At 45.4% G+C, this 17,500-nt stretch overlaps 1 protein-coding gene across 2 annotated transcripts in view; it reads right to left on the bottom strand.

Annotated features, from left to right (window-relative positions):
• LOC121706685 (retinoic acid receptor gamma-A-like) overlaps positions 1 to 17,500 on the bottom strand; it is a 66,226-nt gene that overhangs the window by 15,461 nt on the left and 33,265 nt on the right. The window contains exons 1-2 of one of the 2 annotated variants that reach the window (XM_042088624.1): positions 13,829 to 14,643; positions 587 to 735 (exon numbers count right to left, since the gene is read on the bottom strand). In XM_042088624.1, the coding sequence (XP_041944558.1) occupies positions 587 to 735; positions 13,829 to 13,967 (288 nt within the window). In that variant the 5' untranslated portion in view covers positions 13,968 to 14,643. Of the gene's footprint in view, positions 1 to 586; positions 736 to 13,828; positions 14,644 to 17,500 lie in introns of those variants that run through there. The other variant, XM_042088623.1, reaches the window with a different exon arrangement.

Raw genomic sequence — 17,500 nt, 5'->3', positions numbered from 1 at the left:
GCCAGAGAAGGGGGGGGGGGGGGGGCTGCAGTTGCCCGAAGTAGGCCACCAGGGGGCAGCAAATCAGGAGTACAGACTGCTGATGTCGGCCAGTGGTGAGCTCATTTTGGAAAGTGACCCCAGCTAAGGATATCTGAGGGCATTTAAGTGTCGTCAAGGGCATACTGAGCTGTTGGCTGCATATGCAGGCTGTAGAGGTCAGTACTGGTTTGCATGTTTGGTTTCAGGTTTTGAACCTGCAGAGAAAAACTCCAACTATTTGTTGACACTACCCCAACAGAAGGTCTAGTTATCTGTTTTCTAAAAGTATTGTACTACTTATTATCACTCTGATTGGCTCATTGACATAAAAAAACTAAACTTTACTTGACGCAATTATGGGTATATAGCATTTTACTAGAAATATTCTAATCTTTTAATAGACTGTCTATGTGAAGAAATTACACACGCACATACACAAACACACACATGCATAAACATAAGAGTGCACAAACACATACGAATGTGCTCACGCACACACACACATACACAGACACATACATACACACACACACACACACACACACACAAACAAACACACACACACCTTGCATCCCTCGCAGGAGCTGACTCCATAATGGTAGCCGGAGGATTTGTCCTGGCACACGAAGCATGGCTTGTAGATGCGCGGTGGAGGGGGAGGGGAGGGGGAGCTGGGGACCATCTCCTCTGAACTGGTGCTCTGCGTCTCCACCGCTGCACATAGAAAAGAGAGGGAGGACAAGAGACAGAGACAAAGATGGAGGGGGAGAGAGGAAGAGAGAGAGAGAGAGAGTTAGTTCATGTTAAATCAATTGAAGATATCCACACTTCACCATGTTTTTTTCACAATGTTTTTAGAAAACAAGCGCAAAGCACCCTCCCCAAAGACAAGCAAGGGCAAGGGCATGTCAACCCCAGCTCCCATCCCCCATCTCGCAAAACAATATTGCAGGAGGGCAACATTCGGGCCCGGCACAAACACAAAAACATTTCCAAACAGAGCTCAGAAGCATCCAGGGCTCAGAGCTGAATGTAATTCACTGCTGTGCTTTTAAGAGCCAGTTTCATTTGGGTGCTTTTAAAGGCCTCAGCCTCGTGCATTAGGTAGCCGCTGCCACCCAGGAGGCGAGCTCCGGGGGAAATATCTCCACGGATCAGAGTCAGGAGGGGCAGGTTGACTGACAGATTGGAGAGATAGAGGCAGAGAGACAGAACGAGAGAGAGAGAGAGTGTGTGTGTGCAAGAGAGACAGAACGAGAGAGAGAGAGAGAGAGAAAGTAAAAAGACTAAACAGTTAGCGGCTGGCCAGATTGCTGCTCTGATAAGGAGCTGCAGAACAAACCAGTTATGATTGACAGGACAAAAATGACAGGCAACGTGACTGCCCTGACTCAGGTCATAGGGTTTGTCGAAAACACATAGCTGTGATTAATAAGAGCATAGTGCTTAACAGTTGTATCAGTGTTGCTTTTAGAGTGTGTGTCGTGGGGCTGTGTGTGTGTGTGTGTGTGTGTGTTTGTGTTTGTGTTTTTTGAGATGCACAAATGGACAAGGTTTCAGCCTATTAGTGCATTACATCAAACAAGCTGTGGATACCCAATATAACACCATTTGCCACACTGGGCAGACTGTGTCAATCAACTACTGCCATATGTACTACCAGGTCCGCACTTGGACACGGACACACACACACACACACACACACACACACACACACACACACACACACACACACACACACACACACACACACACTCATTCACACATATAGGGAGATCCCCTCACCCAACTGTCACTTAGTTCAACTTTCACCTCCAGTCACCCTCTAGCCTTTTTCAACCCCCCCTGTTTTCTCTTGTTTCCTGGCCCTAAATTCCTTAGTCCAGGCTGGCCGTTTTTTTACTAGAGGTCCAGGCTCGTAACCTGGCCTATAAAGGCCGTCTGTGGCCTGGGAAGGAGGCCCCTGGCCAGGCTGACCGCCACTTTATTGGGCAGCAGTCACCTTGGGCAGCTATTCACAGCGCCAGCTGCACCCTCGACTCCCAACCCGTAAAAAAAACACCCCCAAACCAAGGCCTTCAGAACCCCAAGTTTTTTTACTGCCCGCAAAAAGAGAAGCCTTCTCTTCTCTTGCCTCCCTCCCTTTGGCCTTCAATGTACACCACAGGGCAAATGTGCAGCCCGGGAGTCTTCCCCCTCCACCACCAACCCTGCTCTCTGCCTCTCTCACACCATGGCCTCCATTTAACAAGACTAGCCAGACTTCAAAAAGAGCCAGGGAGAGACAGGGGGAGAAGGTGAATAATCTAATAAAAAAAGGCAGGGAGGAGAAAGAGAGAGAGAGAGGGGCAAATGAAGAGAACAAGAGATGAAATGACAAAGAGGGAGGGAGGGGAGAGAGAGAGAGAGTAAGCAAGAGAGGAAGGGAGAGGGGGGGCAAAAAAACCATGGTGAAAGGAGAGGTTGAATGGAGCCATGTCCTTTTTGCTTTGACCTTGGCGTTGACTGAGAGATCCTTTCAACATCAGCTAAGGCCACCAATAGGCCTGCTCTTAAGGATTTTACTGCCAGTGATCCCACTGGTTCTGCTACTGCCATTATTGCAACTAATTCTACATCTGTGTCCACAGCTAATACCTCGACTACCACTAATCCCATTAGTGTAACAAGCACTGCTGCTTGGCTTGTTAAACTCAAGCTGAATATCTCCTCAATTTACCTAATAGGAAAATTGGACCAGCTGCCATTTTAGATATATTAATTGGCTCTGTCAAAAAACTGCTATTCTCTATCGTGTGGGGATTTCGTGGGGGGGGGATGTTTATTTTCTTTCAAAAGCTTTAGGCATTTTTATTGAGGCTGTCTCCAGGCCCAGATGGCGTTTGGGGTTTTCACAAATTTTCCACTGGGTCCTTTTCGGTCAGTAAAGCCAAACAAATGTGAAACACGTTTGAAAGCAAACACACAGCCTACAATATGTTAGCTTGATTTGATTACTCTCATTGCTGCTGCTGCCAATACAGCATTAATGCCTGTCCAAATGCATTCACTTCCAACATCTAGTGCAACCTCTGCTGAAAATTGAAAAACACATCTCTATTATCATGTTAGTATGACCTCTGTCTTTCACTCTTTGCCTGATGTATTCTTGTAACTTACAGAGAGAGCTGACTTAAAACATAACTGTCATTGAACTGTCTTCTATTCAGCATCCTGTTTCAAGTGAGTAACCACCGCTATTAAAAGCAACAGTGAGCTGTATGTGATGCACGCACTGCTGCCTGTGTTTCATGGAGGCACTGTACCATAATAGGCCTTTATGTAGACTGGCACTGAGGCGTATTCAGGTGTTCTCCTCAGCAACCCTGTCAATGCACACTTATGAGGGGGTGATGAGGAATGTGTGTGTGTGTGTGTGTGTGTGTGTGTGTGTGTGTGTGTGTGTGTGTGTGTGTGTGTGTGTGTGTGTGTGTGTGTGTGAAAGTAACCTGAGCAAAGTGTTTATGCAGTAACAGTAAACCCGTTGGGTTTTTTTTCTGTTTATACACCAATAACGCTCCAAATGCTCTGAGAAATGTGTTTGGAAAAACAAGCTCCATTGTCAACAGTCCAACAGAGAGAACGAGTGAGTGAGAGAAAAAAAGACAAGTGATTGACAGGGAACAAGGGAATAGGAGGGGGGTTGGAGAGAGAAGGAGAGAAAAAACTGACAGCGAGAGGGAGAGAGGTAATATGAGTGAGGGGGTTAGTTGCAGGACTGAAAATGGATTAAGAGGTAATGGAAAAGGTGTTATGTTGATTAGGGGAAGCACTCTATTCAGACAAGCGTGTCAGGAGTTGTCACCAGCCCCACCAGACCTTGCGTTCTGTATTATTAGCCTGGAGAGGAAACCGACTGCCATCCTGCCACTCATCTTTGCATCCAGCTCAATCCTTTTTCTCTTTTCCCTCTCTCTCTGACAGCTCTGGCTTTGCTGTTGATTTTTCCTCAAAAATTTCCATATGATTAACCTCCCTCTCTCTCTCTCTCACTCTGTCTCTCTCTGGCATGTCTGCCTGACTTAGATCTGTCTCCTAGTGTCATCACATCCTTGTTTAGAAAACAAACATGCGTCTGAAAGACGGGTTCAGCTTAATCTACTAGGGGTTCTGAGGTTCCATTAGCATGACAATCCATGTGTGGAGAGCTCTGTGTCATGCTAGGTTTGGGGGAAGAGAATGGGGGTGGTGGTGCTTGGGGGAGGTTGGGTGGGATATTGGGTGGAGGTCTGCTTCCATTCTGCTTAAGTGGGTCCGTCATCAGCACCCCGTGGGCTTTGTGCAAGCCACTGACTATCATCTCCCTCTTAATCCTCCCGGCTTCTCACCTTCCTGCTCCGAGTGCCTGATCTAGGAACAGCGGCGGTGCTAATCTCACGGTGGTTGGCGGCTGAAGAGAAGGAGAGAGAGGCTGGCTTGAGGTCAGTTGTCAGAGACAGAAACCAGAGGCCCTCCAGAGCCAGGGGAGGATAGCCGCCCCACGCCTCATCATTGGCTTTCACTAATCCTCCCCATGACATATACACCTTCCCTCTCTCTCTATCTTTCCTTCTGTCTCTCTCTATCTCTTTTTCTCTCTCTCTCTCTCCTCTTCCCTATCATTCACTGCATTTAGTCCTTCCCTGGCCTCCCTGGTTCTCTCTGTCATCACTCAAAGGGGCTGCAGGGAGGCAGGCGCTCAAAGCTGACATCCTGTCCAGCGAGTTGCATAATGCCAGCCAGCACACTTCACACATGCCCGCTTCATAGAGTAAAGAGAGATAGAGATAGAGATAATATGAAGGCAGGCATGTAAACACACATACGTATACAAAAAGTGCAGCATAAACATACAGCAATACACATACAGGACATATACCCCCCCCCCCCCCCCCCCCCCACACACACACATATATATACATGCACTCACACACACACACACACACACACACACACACACACACACACACACACACACACACACACACACACACACACACACACATACACACGCACACATGCGCGCACACACACCTCTGTCCAATAACAGATCTACTGAACTGCCACGGTAAAGGGTAGGTACTGTGTAGAAAGGAAAACATCCTACCATTGACAAATCATCACTTTTCACACACTTATCATGTGTGTCACATGAATGTTAATGTGCTACACACTCTCTCTTTCAGATACACACACACACACACACACACACACACACACACACATGTAAAAGTAGCCTGCGGTATTAAAGAGTATACAGATGGATGAATGGAGTCTTTCTTTGCCATTTGAGGGTTTATGTGGAGTTAGACTGTGAGCCTTTGACAGAGTTGCAGTTAAAAACACAAAGTTGGTGTGTGTGTGTGTGTATGTGTGTGTGTGTGTGTGTGTGTGCGCGCGTGTGTCTGTGTGCGCATGTGTCTATGTGTGTTTGTGTGTTCACACATGCTCTTGTTCTGTATACTGAGCATAATGAGTCCTTAAGTGCTCTGAATGCTTGACCTCGTGTTCCATTCTCTGCCTTCGCTTCCATCTTCCACACTGGCATCCAAATTCCACACAGTCCTGATTGTGAAGGCTTAGAACAGGATCACTCTGATCCCTTTAAATTGTGTTCCATTACATCTCGACATTTCAACAGAATTCCACTTTCCCCAGTGGACAAAAGCATAGCATGGGTGTGGTGATGTTTTGACAGCACCACGAGTAAACCAAGTCTCAGAACAAACGATGTGTAATTTTTCACCGATCTAAGTTAAGATGGAGCTGAGTTGAGTTTTCCACAGAATTGAGATTCGCGTTTGTGTCACGGAACTATTTTATTTTTTTTTGTTGAGGTGATGCGTCTCAAGTTTCAGGCGTCGTTCTGCTTCCATCTCTGCACTGGCCCAACTCCAGGATATGGCTGCTCCCATGGCTCAAGATGTGCATTTGCTTTTCTAATGCTTTCCTAATGCATCTTTTATATAACAGTTCATGTACAAAACATCAAGTGCTGACACATGTTCAAGTTGGAGCATCCAATCACATGTTTTGACATGCATATGAAAAGGTTGTGCGTGCATGTGTGTCTGGTAAGGTATGAAGTTGCATTCTGTTGTATTGTTGGAATGTGTGCATAATGTTTTTTTCCCTCAATATGTCAGAGGATATACAATTACACACACTGGCTAAAAACACACATTTTCTTTAGACACATAACCACCAGTCTTAAGCCTGTTAATCTGACCCTAATCCGATTTGGCCCTTAGACCTTGGGTACATAACAAAGACACCCAATCAGTATCTCAACTGCCCACGTTTTAATCCTCAAACAAGTGGGAGTGCTGTGATACCTCTGCGAGAGAAAACATGGCATGCTTAACAGAGCAGATGGGGAAAATCTCCAGCCACTTCCTGGTTTGTTGCCATATACTTCCTGCTCTAGAGGGCTTTTCTCCTCTCTGGACTTATCTGAAGAGTTTTACGCCGGGGACATATAGAATCATATCCGCTCATATGGAATGGGTGGGGTAATAGCAGCTCTCTCACTTTCTCTCCAAATCAAGTAGAGACCAAGAGAGATCTCCTCTTTCTCTGCAGCACAGGGGAAACCCTCTGGACAAACACAATTCTCACGATTCTAAGGATCCCTCAAGTTCTAAGGGAGTTCAAGATCCTGGAGAATACAAAGGGGAGGAAGTGACATGACAGAGGAGGAGGAGGGAGGGTGGGGGGGGGGGGGGGTGAAAGGACGAGGAATGAGGAAGAGAACTAGCCAAAGGTTTTAGGGCAGAATCAGCTTCACTCAACAGCTGCCCAAAAGCTTATTACGTGGTAGCCACCCCCCAATCACACACACACACACACACACACACACACACACACGCACACACGCACACACACACACACACACACACGCACGCACGCGCACGCACGCACGCACGCACGCACGCACGCACACACACACACACACACACACACACACACGCACGCACACACACACACACACACACACACACACACACACACACACACTCACTCATACACACAAACACACACACATGAACCCTCCAGTCCTATAACCCCCCCTTTCCTGCTCTGTCAGGAGGAGGAGCTCTTCCTGTCTTTGAAAGGAAGCCTGTGATAAAAGCAAGCCACTGTCCAGGAGATGACCCAATAAAACACACACACAAACACACACACATGCTCACACACACACAGACATACACAAGCTGGCAGACACACACACATACACACACACACACACCCACAAGGCTCTTTTCCAGGAGTGGGCTCAATAAAGACACAACACCCCAGTGTCCAGCTGGATGGCCTTTACACTTGCCTGCAATAACCACACACAAACTCAAGCATATAAACAGGTAAAAGACACATTTTTCTCTGTCCCAGCTACAGCTCTCTCTTCTCTCTCTCTCTCTCTCTCTCTCTCTCTCTCTCTCTCTCTCTCTCTCTCTCTCTCTCTCTAAAACACACATGCACAAACAGAAATACACAAATAGATATATGCCTCACCAGCATGCACATAACGACTAAACACAAACATAGGGAATTGGACGCACCATGTATATCCAGTATAGAGAATATAAATAGATCCTGTGGATCTGTGTGTGATCAGGGCCAGACTCAACTCAATGCCCAGCTGCTGTACACAAACCAAGATGGAGACGTGCAATTAGCTGATAGAGACTGGCAACGACCTGCTAACTCACCATTTCCTAATAATGTCTCGGTCTTGTGGAGTTGTACAATAAAAAGACAGGCACACACACACACCTAAATACACATGGTTCATCCATGTCGAGAGTGGAATGGAACTGCAAAAGGGGGGTGTTCTCTTAGGGACATGCTGTTAAATCAAGATTGCCCCTCTCACTCAATAGCTTGCATACAAAGCTGCCTTTCTTCTTTACAGCACCCAATAAAATCTACCTTTTTTTATTTCCGCCTTTTTTCTTTTTTTTGATTAAGCAGTTTCAACATTTGGCCAACATTCTTGTATGTCATCTATCCCCTGTCTAATTCCCTCACTGAACAATTCAACTCAATCTAACTCAATTCAACTCAACTCAACTCAACTCAACTCAACACAACCCTGTCAAAAAACACAGTCTCAAACAACACCATCATCGTCTAGATCCACTTCAGTTCTACTGTGTGGGTGTAAAAAGCACCAAGGCCCATTGAGTGTTTACGAACATCAGCTGCCTCTCTGACTACTTTGTCCTCGTGTCCCACTGAAGCCCTGACAGGCACCTTCCACCCCCCCCCCCCCCCCCCCCCACCACCACCACCCTTCAGAGAGAGTGTCCAGGATGTGGCACCAGGGTGGCACTGGCCGTGGTCTCCTCAGTCCTTCCACTGATAACTGCTGACAGGAGGCAGATTGACAGGGAAGGGAAAGTATGCGGAAGGGCCTGACTGCTGGGTCCGGTCTGATGACCATCGCCAGTGACTCACAAGGACATTAACGACTGAACGAGATCCAATCTAATTCCCACAAACAAGGTGTTGTAGATAAACATGGTGGGGGAAAAAACAACAACAAAACATGTCTATTTTTCTGGCAGAATTGGTACCCGATTACCTGCAGGCTGATGGATCCAGGGACCAATCTTGCAAAGTCTATGAAGTGTTGATTATCTGTTGGGCCTTGTTGACACCCAGGTCGTCAAAATACAGGCACCCAAGTCTTCACTATACCTGAGCTTCTACAAATCGGACTTCTCACTGCAAACTCAGCCCACACCCTAGAGTGAACCTTACACCCTACACCACCCGCGAACATCCATCCGTCTGAACCTGGGCCCTCCAGCCAAAACATCTAGCTCCAAACCCAAACAAACAGGAGACAGTTGTCGGCTGACCACGCCACACAGACCCCACCGGGGGCTGGACCAGGGAGGCGTCCTCTGCCAAGTTGCTGTCCCGGGACGCTCCTTGGAGCCTGCGTGTTACGAGGACAGCCTAAAATGGCTTCTGGACGGGAAAAGGGGCTTGAGGAGGGAGGGACTGTGTGTGTGTGTGTGTGTGTGTGTCTGTGTTATTTACAGTGGTCTCCTCTCCCGCTGCAGTCATCCTATAAAATGCCATGGGCAGCGCTGGAGTGAATTCCGTCAGGGGCCTGTGAAATCTGTTCAGGCGCACACACACACACACACACACACACACAGCATGGCAGTCGGACAGACACTGTGACTCTGGGAGGTAGACACGTTTTCTTCTTCAGACTGTCTGTGTGTGTTTTATGTGTGGCTCTCAATTTGTGTATTTCTCTTCACTGTACCCTCTCTCCCTCTTGCCTCCTCTCTCTCTTTCTCTCTCTTTCCCTCTCCCTCTCTCTCTGTCAGTCTTTCAATAATTCAGTCTCTTGGTTTTATATTCAGCACCAGTGCTCTGCTGTGACTCCTCTTGTTCTCTCATCACACTGCCCAGTGGATGTGGGTCTCGAGGGACCCTTTGAAATCTCTCTATTAGCCTCATCAGCTCTCCCATGTTTTCTTGGCTTCTCACATTCAAAACATGGGAAAATGCGACCACTGGTCAGTACTCCCTCTAGCATCTCTCCTCCATGTCTCCTGTGTCCAGTAAACTTTAAGACCTTGTGGCAAGCATTTTTCCCAATCATCACTTACCCTGTGTCTGTTTTTGCTTTCTATCTGCCTCAGCATTTCAAACCTACAGAGGCTAATATGTATTTTAAAAAAAAGTATTATGACATTTTGAATTTGACCAGTAGGCCAACTATTATTATTTAGTCAGAGTAGAGATTAATGAATCACCAGATCTAATTAAAATGAAGACAATGAAAATATATTCTCAGTTGATTGTAGAATTTCTATGAGGAGCATATGGGGGACGTTCTGATATATGCTTATGCATCTTTCATGGCTTCTAATTAACAATTTATCATGGCATGATTTCTCTATACATTATACCTAATTAATATAAGGAATGACCTACTCTGCGTCTCTTTAGAATAATGTCACACAGACAGACGTCTTGGGGAATTAATGACTTTGAAAACAAAAAAGTAATTTACATAAGGGCAGGAAAAGCGAGAGAAACAGGGAGAGGGAGAAAGAGAGAAAGAGCAAATAAAAGAAAGAGTGACCAAAGGGAAAAAGAGAGATTATAGATAAAGAAATAAACATAAAATAAAGAACTATAAGGAGAGAACAGAGGGACACTGGGATAGAGAGAGAGAGCAGGAGAGAGAGATGAAACCACTGCTCACAGTGGTAGGGTAGACACATGGAGGGGGAAGGTCTTAATCCTCCATCAGATCCATTTCTCCCCCCTACACTCCTCCTTTCATCCTTCGCTCTCCTCAGCTCTCTGTCCCTGCAGGCGGCCTAATCTCTTAATTGAGTGCTTTGTCATTATAATTGAATAATTAAAGACTTTCCTCATTAAGGGTAAACAAATGATGTGAAAAGCATCTGACGGACAGGGGACCCCCTACCCCACACACACACACATATCAGTTCAGTTTCACAATCTCTTTGGCACAGACGCACATGTGCTGTCTCTCTCCCACACACACAAAAACCGCACTACATCTATTCACAGTATTCATTACAGTCCTATAATGAATTGACCGTTGACTGCCTGTATTGCACACATGCACGTATGCACACAGCACTTATACCTCATTTCTTGAAAATGCCATAACATTTACCAGCTTTTCCATACTCCCGTCTTTCCTACATATGCGCATGTGAACACACACACACACACACACACACGCACACACACACACACACACACACACATGGCCTGACTTTGGCTTAGTAATGCACTCTCCATAACCCCTGACACTGAGACAAAGAGAGCCAGAGGTCCTGACCACTGAGCTAAAAAACAACAGGGAACAGGAAAGCTGACCACACACACACACACACACACACACACACACACACACACACACACACACAGCTTTATGGCACTTTTTAAAAGAAATTCTAGTTAAAATGATACTTCAATAAGGGCAAGCTTTTAAAACACATACACACATGTGCCACAAACAGAGACAGGGACCGTGTGAAATTTTGCGTAAAAGTCATGTAAAAGTTTACAGGTTCATTTGGTCACTTTTTAAGCTCTCCATTCAGACAAGTCGATGACCAATGGCCAACCGCTGGTCAAAACTCTTAGGACCAACATTTGGGGTGACAAATAATAATAATTAAAAAGATTTTTCCCTTAATATAAATGATAGGCTACCCACATTAATTAACAGACTGTTAAAATTATAAAGATAGATGTCAGACAACGTTTGCTTGCTTGTTCATCTGCTTGTTTCTGTGAGTAGGCCTAGGAGGTCTGCTTGGTGAATTCCTCCAATCAGATGGAGGATAAGTTTAGATCTTTTTGGTCTTTTTAGCTTTTTGAGCTGTTTAGCAAATCTCTTGGGCAGGGTCATGTTTGTGTGGATCGCCTTCATTTCGGTTTGTCTCAGTCCAAACATTAATTCATTCGTATGAAAAGGAACAGAGTAACTGGAGCACACCGAGCAGAGCGGATAAATTCCGCCTCTCCACTTGTTATTGTCCCGCAATGTTTACAAAGGTTATTCTGATCGCTCAGCTGTAACTGAACACCGCGCCAAGGAACGCTCATTCGCCTGAGGGCGCCCACGACGTGAACCCGCCCTCAACTTTTTTGTTCTCCGTCTTTCCCCCCTCCTTCCCAAGTAAAACTTGCTTCGAACAAAATCTTTTCTGTGACTGCAACGTTTTTTTGGCACTACTGATAAGAAGATGCGGAGATATCGATGCGCCATCTTTTACTTGATCGGCGATGATGGCACTGGATGAATGGCTTTCTTTGTGTGAGAGCACAAACGTCACTTAGCACATGTTATTTCATAATGTAATTTCTTCTAATGACTGTTAGGCCTGTAACTATACCCGCATTTGCCAGTGAATTATATAGAGCCTACTCATATTAAGTTATGTTAAGGTAGCGAGTCAGACAGAACCTCACAGTTTGCCTCTTCCGAGGACAGCATATCCGTCATCATTAGAAGAAACGCTGTGAGGTCGACAGCACTACAAACCCCGGCGTGTCCGCAATTACTGCATGAAGATAAATGGCTTTTTCACCCATTTCAAACCAAAACAAACTGCGTCTGAGAAACGAGCAGAATATGGAGAATATATGGAGTATAGCAACAAAGTAGCACAAAACAAGGTAAAAACATACAGGGCGTCGTTAAACATGATAAAAAGCATGGGGACAGAAAGAGTCGAACCCCAGCAATTGGCACGGTTTAAACATGAAAACACGCTATGACCCTAACATACTGTAAGTAGGCTACTGCAGGAATTTGTAAATTGATGTGTAGCTCAACATCACAAAATCTGAAAGCTGATCACGCCCCTTTATATCGCAACTTCGGTAATCACCACAGCCATTAGATTTTTAAAAAGTTGGTCCGCCTGTCAGACGATTGCAAGAAAACATAACAAGCCGGTCCTAGCACTGACGACTCTTTCTGCTATTTGGTACAGCTCCACATTCTTTCAGCTTTATTTATTTATTTATTTATATGCCTCCCTCTCTCCCACTTTGTTCCAAGACAATCCCAACAACCCATATGTTAGTGCTGACCCTCTGGTCAAGCCAACTTCATGATGAAAACACTGAGATCATTTGAAGCTATGATGCGTAAACATGCCCTTGATGATCTGTCAAACAAAATGTTCTGGTTACCAAAAGGATATCGGCCATATAAATATAATGGGCAAAAAAAGAAAGGAAAAAATTAGGAGTGATTCCATCAGAGTTTTTTCCAACAATGTCAACAGACTGGCAGTGACAAAGATGAATTGCTTCAGGGACAGCCTTTACATGCCATGAAGTGAGGAGAGCAAGGGCCAGTCCTCTGACTGTCAAGAGTATGGGTGATTCATCAAACTGACTAGAAACACAACAAACACGCTATACTGAGGAAGACACTCATAGGGGGGGAAAGGAGCTGGGGACAAACTTTCATAATCTTTTCCACACACAAGCTCATGCTTGCAGACTCCCCCCCCCCCCCCCCCCCCACAAACACACACACAATCAGTAAGGAGGGTGAGAATGGCACACGGAATAGAATGGAATCTGGCTCTTCCTGTGGAGAGAGCTCTGTGATAACAACACCCCCTAGCCTGATAAGGGAAGTGCCGACACAAACACACACACACACACACACACATACATACACTCAGAATAGTTATCTTACTTAAATAGTATTAAGAGTATTAAATCATTTTCAAATTACAGGGAATTGAATCAGGGACTGAATACAGGGAATTGAATATTGAAACAGGGTGGTGTTTTGCTTTCAAGGTACTTGTTTGTCAAATCAAAGATTCATCACACAGTATCTCTCTCTCTTTATCTCTCTCTCACACACACACACAGACACACACACACATGGAAAGACCTACAGATGTCCACACAAACAAATGGCACAGGGACAGTGGTCATTGTCACTGTCACGTTTTGTCAACTGTTTTGTTTTGTTTTGTTTTCCTCTGTCTGATATGTTTGATTATAAGACTGTCCTGTGGGTGACAAGTACATCTGAACATGTTTGAACAGAGAATCTTCTATTCATAGCCCATCTGACCTACTGAGCAGTGTTATGCCCCAGATAGATACACATGCAAACCAAACACAGCAACTCACAGATTTTGAGTGGCAGATAAAAAGAGCAACTCAGAGGCAGAGAGAGAGCGAGAGACAGAGAGAGAGAGAGAGTACAGGAGCCCAGAATGACAGATGAGTGACTTACACTGCATGGTGGCAGCCCATGAGAAGGACTCCAGGTTGGGGAAGAAGGAGCTGACCTTGCGCAGCATGCAGGAGCCCTGGGCGGACACATCGTACAGGGGCCTGGGGGCCACCCCCAGGGCCTCCACACAGTCAAACATGCTGCTGCGTCTCTGGCTCTGTCCCCTCTCTGTCCTTCGAGCAGCCCCGCAGAGGTGCCCACAGAGCTGTCTCAACTCAATTAACGCCTGCAAGCTTTCAGGGCTAACAGCAAGACAAACCAGCACCAAACTAAGTCCTTTTCCTGCTCTGCCTGTCCTCTGTTGTGCTAATGTGACAGGCGATGAGGTCGATAGTCTTGGTGTTTGTGTGTGTGTGTGTGTGTATATTCACACAGCACCCAAGTCGCAATCAGAACACACACCCTCCGAAGCCACAGATGCAGAGGAGAGGTGTGTGTGAAATATAGTCCACAGCCACGAGTGAGTCTCAGTGACGAGCCAGGGAGTTGTCAGGCAGAAGTGTCCCAGTGGTGAACTCCAGGTGCAGCTGGGGAGGGAAAGGTCTGGCTGCCTCTCTGCCTGCCTGAGTGACTTTCCCTGGGCTGCCTTTCCTGCCTCCCTCTGCTGGAAGCGTAGCGGGAAGAGAGAGAACGCTGTAGTCTTGTCTGCCCCAGACCCGGTGTCCCGTCTTTGGGGTTTGGAGATGATCTGCGACTCCTGGATCGGTGGTGAGAAGTAGCCTCAGTGACGACCGAGTGAACTGTTGCTCTCTGCACGGCAGTCTGGTGTGTGCACGCACACACCTACACACAAACACACACACGCACGCGCATGCACGGAGTCAGAAGTGAAGCGACTGGCTCTGCCCACAGCAGGGACAGGAGAAGGGAGGAGAGAGGGAGGGAGGGAGGAGAGAGGGAGGGAGGGAGGAAGAAAAGTGGGCGGGAGTACTGCTGGTTGGCCAGAGTAAAAAACTCTCTCTCCTTTTCTCTCTCTCTCTTGTCTATCTCTCTCTCCCTCTCTCTGATTCTCTCTATTTCTCACCCCCCCTCCCCAAATCCAGCCTAACCTCGCATCATATTTCATATTTTTACACATGAAAACAAACAATGCCCCTCCTTTCCCCTGCTTCTCTTGTTCTCTTTCTCTCTCTCTCACCCCCCCTCTTTCCTTCTCTTTTAACACTCAGTCCCCCTCTCCCTCTCTCTCTCTGCAGATGGCACACACACACAGACACACACACACACACACACACACACATTCCTAGGCAAAGCACAGGGTTCATGTGTGCATGCTTGATTGTTCAAGTTTGAGCTGGAATCATTGCAATGTGCCAAAAAAAAGAAAGAAAGTGAGAAAGATGCAAGACAAAGAAAGTATGGGAAAATAGTCTCGATGTTTATTTTCTCCCCTCATTACTCCATCATAGCTGAGTAAAATGCCCTGATGAGAAACCTATTAGAATAATTATTTTTTTGTATAATTATTTTTTTTATTATTTTCATCAAGAAGTAATCAAACATTGATCTTCAAACATTGATTTTTCTATATTTAAATAGTATTTCATTAGACCCTTCCATTGCTGTAGCGATGGGGCCTCTGTATCTTTCCAATGCTTTAAAATTATTTTTTTGTATACTAAAGAGGAGAAGAGGACCATCCATCCAATGGGGTATTTTAGCCTGGCTGTGTTTTGAAAAATACTGTTTAAGACCGTAAATTCAATTCTGATTCTACAAGTGATTGTAATCAATTTTTTTTTGTATCTCTAACCAACCCTTATAAACCTTCTTACATTCCCAGAAAGCATGTATTGTTGTCTCATTGTGTATGCCACATTTTACACAAACAGGGGAGAAAGGTGCATCGAATTTATTTATTTTTTGATTTAGTGTAGTATATTCTTGTCATAAGTTTGTACTGTATGAGACGCAGATTGGTGGTAATGGTGTTGGTTGTATTTAAGCAATCTTTCCAGGTTATATTAGAGTTTTTTATTTTAAGATCTTTGTTCCAACCCTCATATATTTTTTGGAGTGAATAATTGTCTGCCTGTGCAGAGTCTAGGAATAACCGCTGAGTAGCTGAGGGTTCTGTAGGCCTATTATAGTTCAAATCAACGTTATCTGTTAACCAGCTCTTTAATTGAAGATATCTAAAAAGTTCCTTATTAGTTAAGTTGAATTCTATTACCAATTGTTCAAATGACTTTATATTGGTATGAGAAATAATATCTCCAATAGTTGTTATTTCTTTGTCGCACCATGATCTCCACTTCAGCTCCTCCTTCTGTATGGTGATTGATGGGTTATTCCACAAGCTTGTATTCTTTGGGACAGTGATTTCTATATCTATTAGAATCATTTTGACAATTTGATTATCACATCCTCTATGTTTCCCATTGGCAAGTAAACTCACCGTACACATTTCAGCCATCCCCCCTAACCCTCATTCAGCCCACGTCATCTTCTCTTTCTGTAGAATCAAGATAGAGACATCAAACTGGGTCTTGGCGATCCCATCAGAGGATCAAAGCCATAAAATAAACAGTCAGCGGAGAAGAACACTCTCCCTATAGGACAACTGTACGGTTGCGCTTGCGCATGGAGCGTGTTAGCCCTAGGAAGGCCTTTGTGGACGTATAAACTCCTCCGGCCAGCTGAGGCAATTATGCTTCAAATGAGAGAGTGTTACATTAAAGAGGCACATATATACAGTTTTAGCCGAGCGCGATTTATATCTGTTCCCCAGTGTGAACGCGGGTTTCCATGTGGGCCAACGAGGAGTGATATCTGAGCCCACTCTGGCCTTAGCAACGTCAACATGTCCACTTTCCCATAAAACATAATAGCCAGTAGGGACCCGAAAATCATCACAGGCCATTTTCTTTATCTGTCAGACAGATTTCATAACCTCAACCCTGTCCGTGGACAACTGCTATTCATCCTGTTTGGTACAGAAAAGCAGCTTTGTTTCGTTTCATTAAGCTCAAAGAGTGTAAACACCCTGGCAAAGAGTAAACAGCCCACACAGAAGTTGCTTATTCTGGGTCAACAAATGCTATTGTCATGTGTGGTGCCGCACCTTTAAAATACAGTGAGTGTGTGTTGTGGATCATGTATTGCAGGAACTGGAGAGAGTGCACATGACAATGACCTGGGCTTTAAAGCCAATGGAAGAGCCAGGCCTTGGTTGATGAATGGCACCCCATGCTGGGAGTTAATGGCTGTGGTCTAGCCAGCTCCCCGCTCCCCTCCCCACCTCCACACAGACTCCAGAGGAGGGAGGGAGTGAGTGACAGAGTGATGTGTAGCCCCACCTAGAGTTGAGATGAGGGAACTGACACGAAGACACGTGCACATACACACCCCAAGAGCACTCACTTCCATATACGTAACACAGACATGCACATACTCACTGACACACAGTCATACACCCACACAGACACACACACCACTGTAGCTGCTTTTGAGTCTTGGAGACACCAGTGAATGATTTCTCAATAATCTCATAATGGACCTGAGATGTTTAAACTAGGCCTTGACCACTCGTCCACTTAAACACAGATCAAGATATATTAACATCTAATGTACACAAATGTTCCCAGTGAGTGCATAAGGGCAGACATTAGAGCTGCAGCAGCGGATAGAAAAAAAGCTAAGCCAAAGTTTTGATTATTTTTACCTCTTTTA

The sequence above is a fragment of the Alosa sapidissima genome, chromosome 4 (genome assembly GCF_018492685.1).
Source record: "Alosa sapidissima isolate fAloSap1 chromosome 4, fAloSap1.pri, whole genome shotgun sequence".
NCBI classification, from domain to species: domain Eukaryota; kingdom Metazoa; phylum Chordata; class Actinopteri; order Clupeiformes; family Clupeidae; genus Alosa; species Alosa sapidissima.
This window is presented reverse-complemented; position numbering and strand designations above follow the sequence as displayed.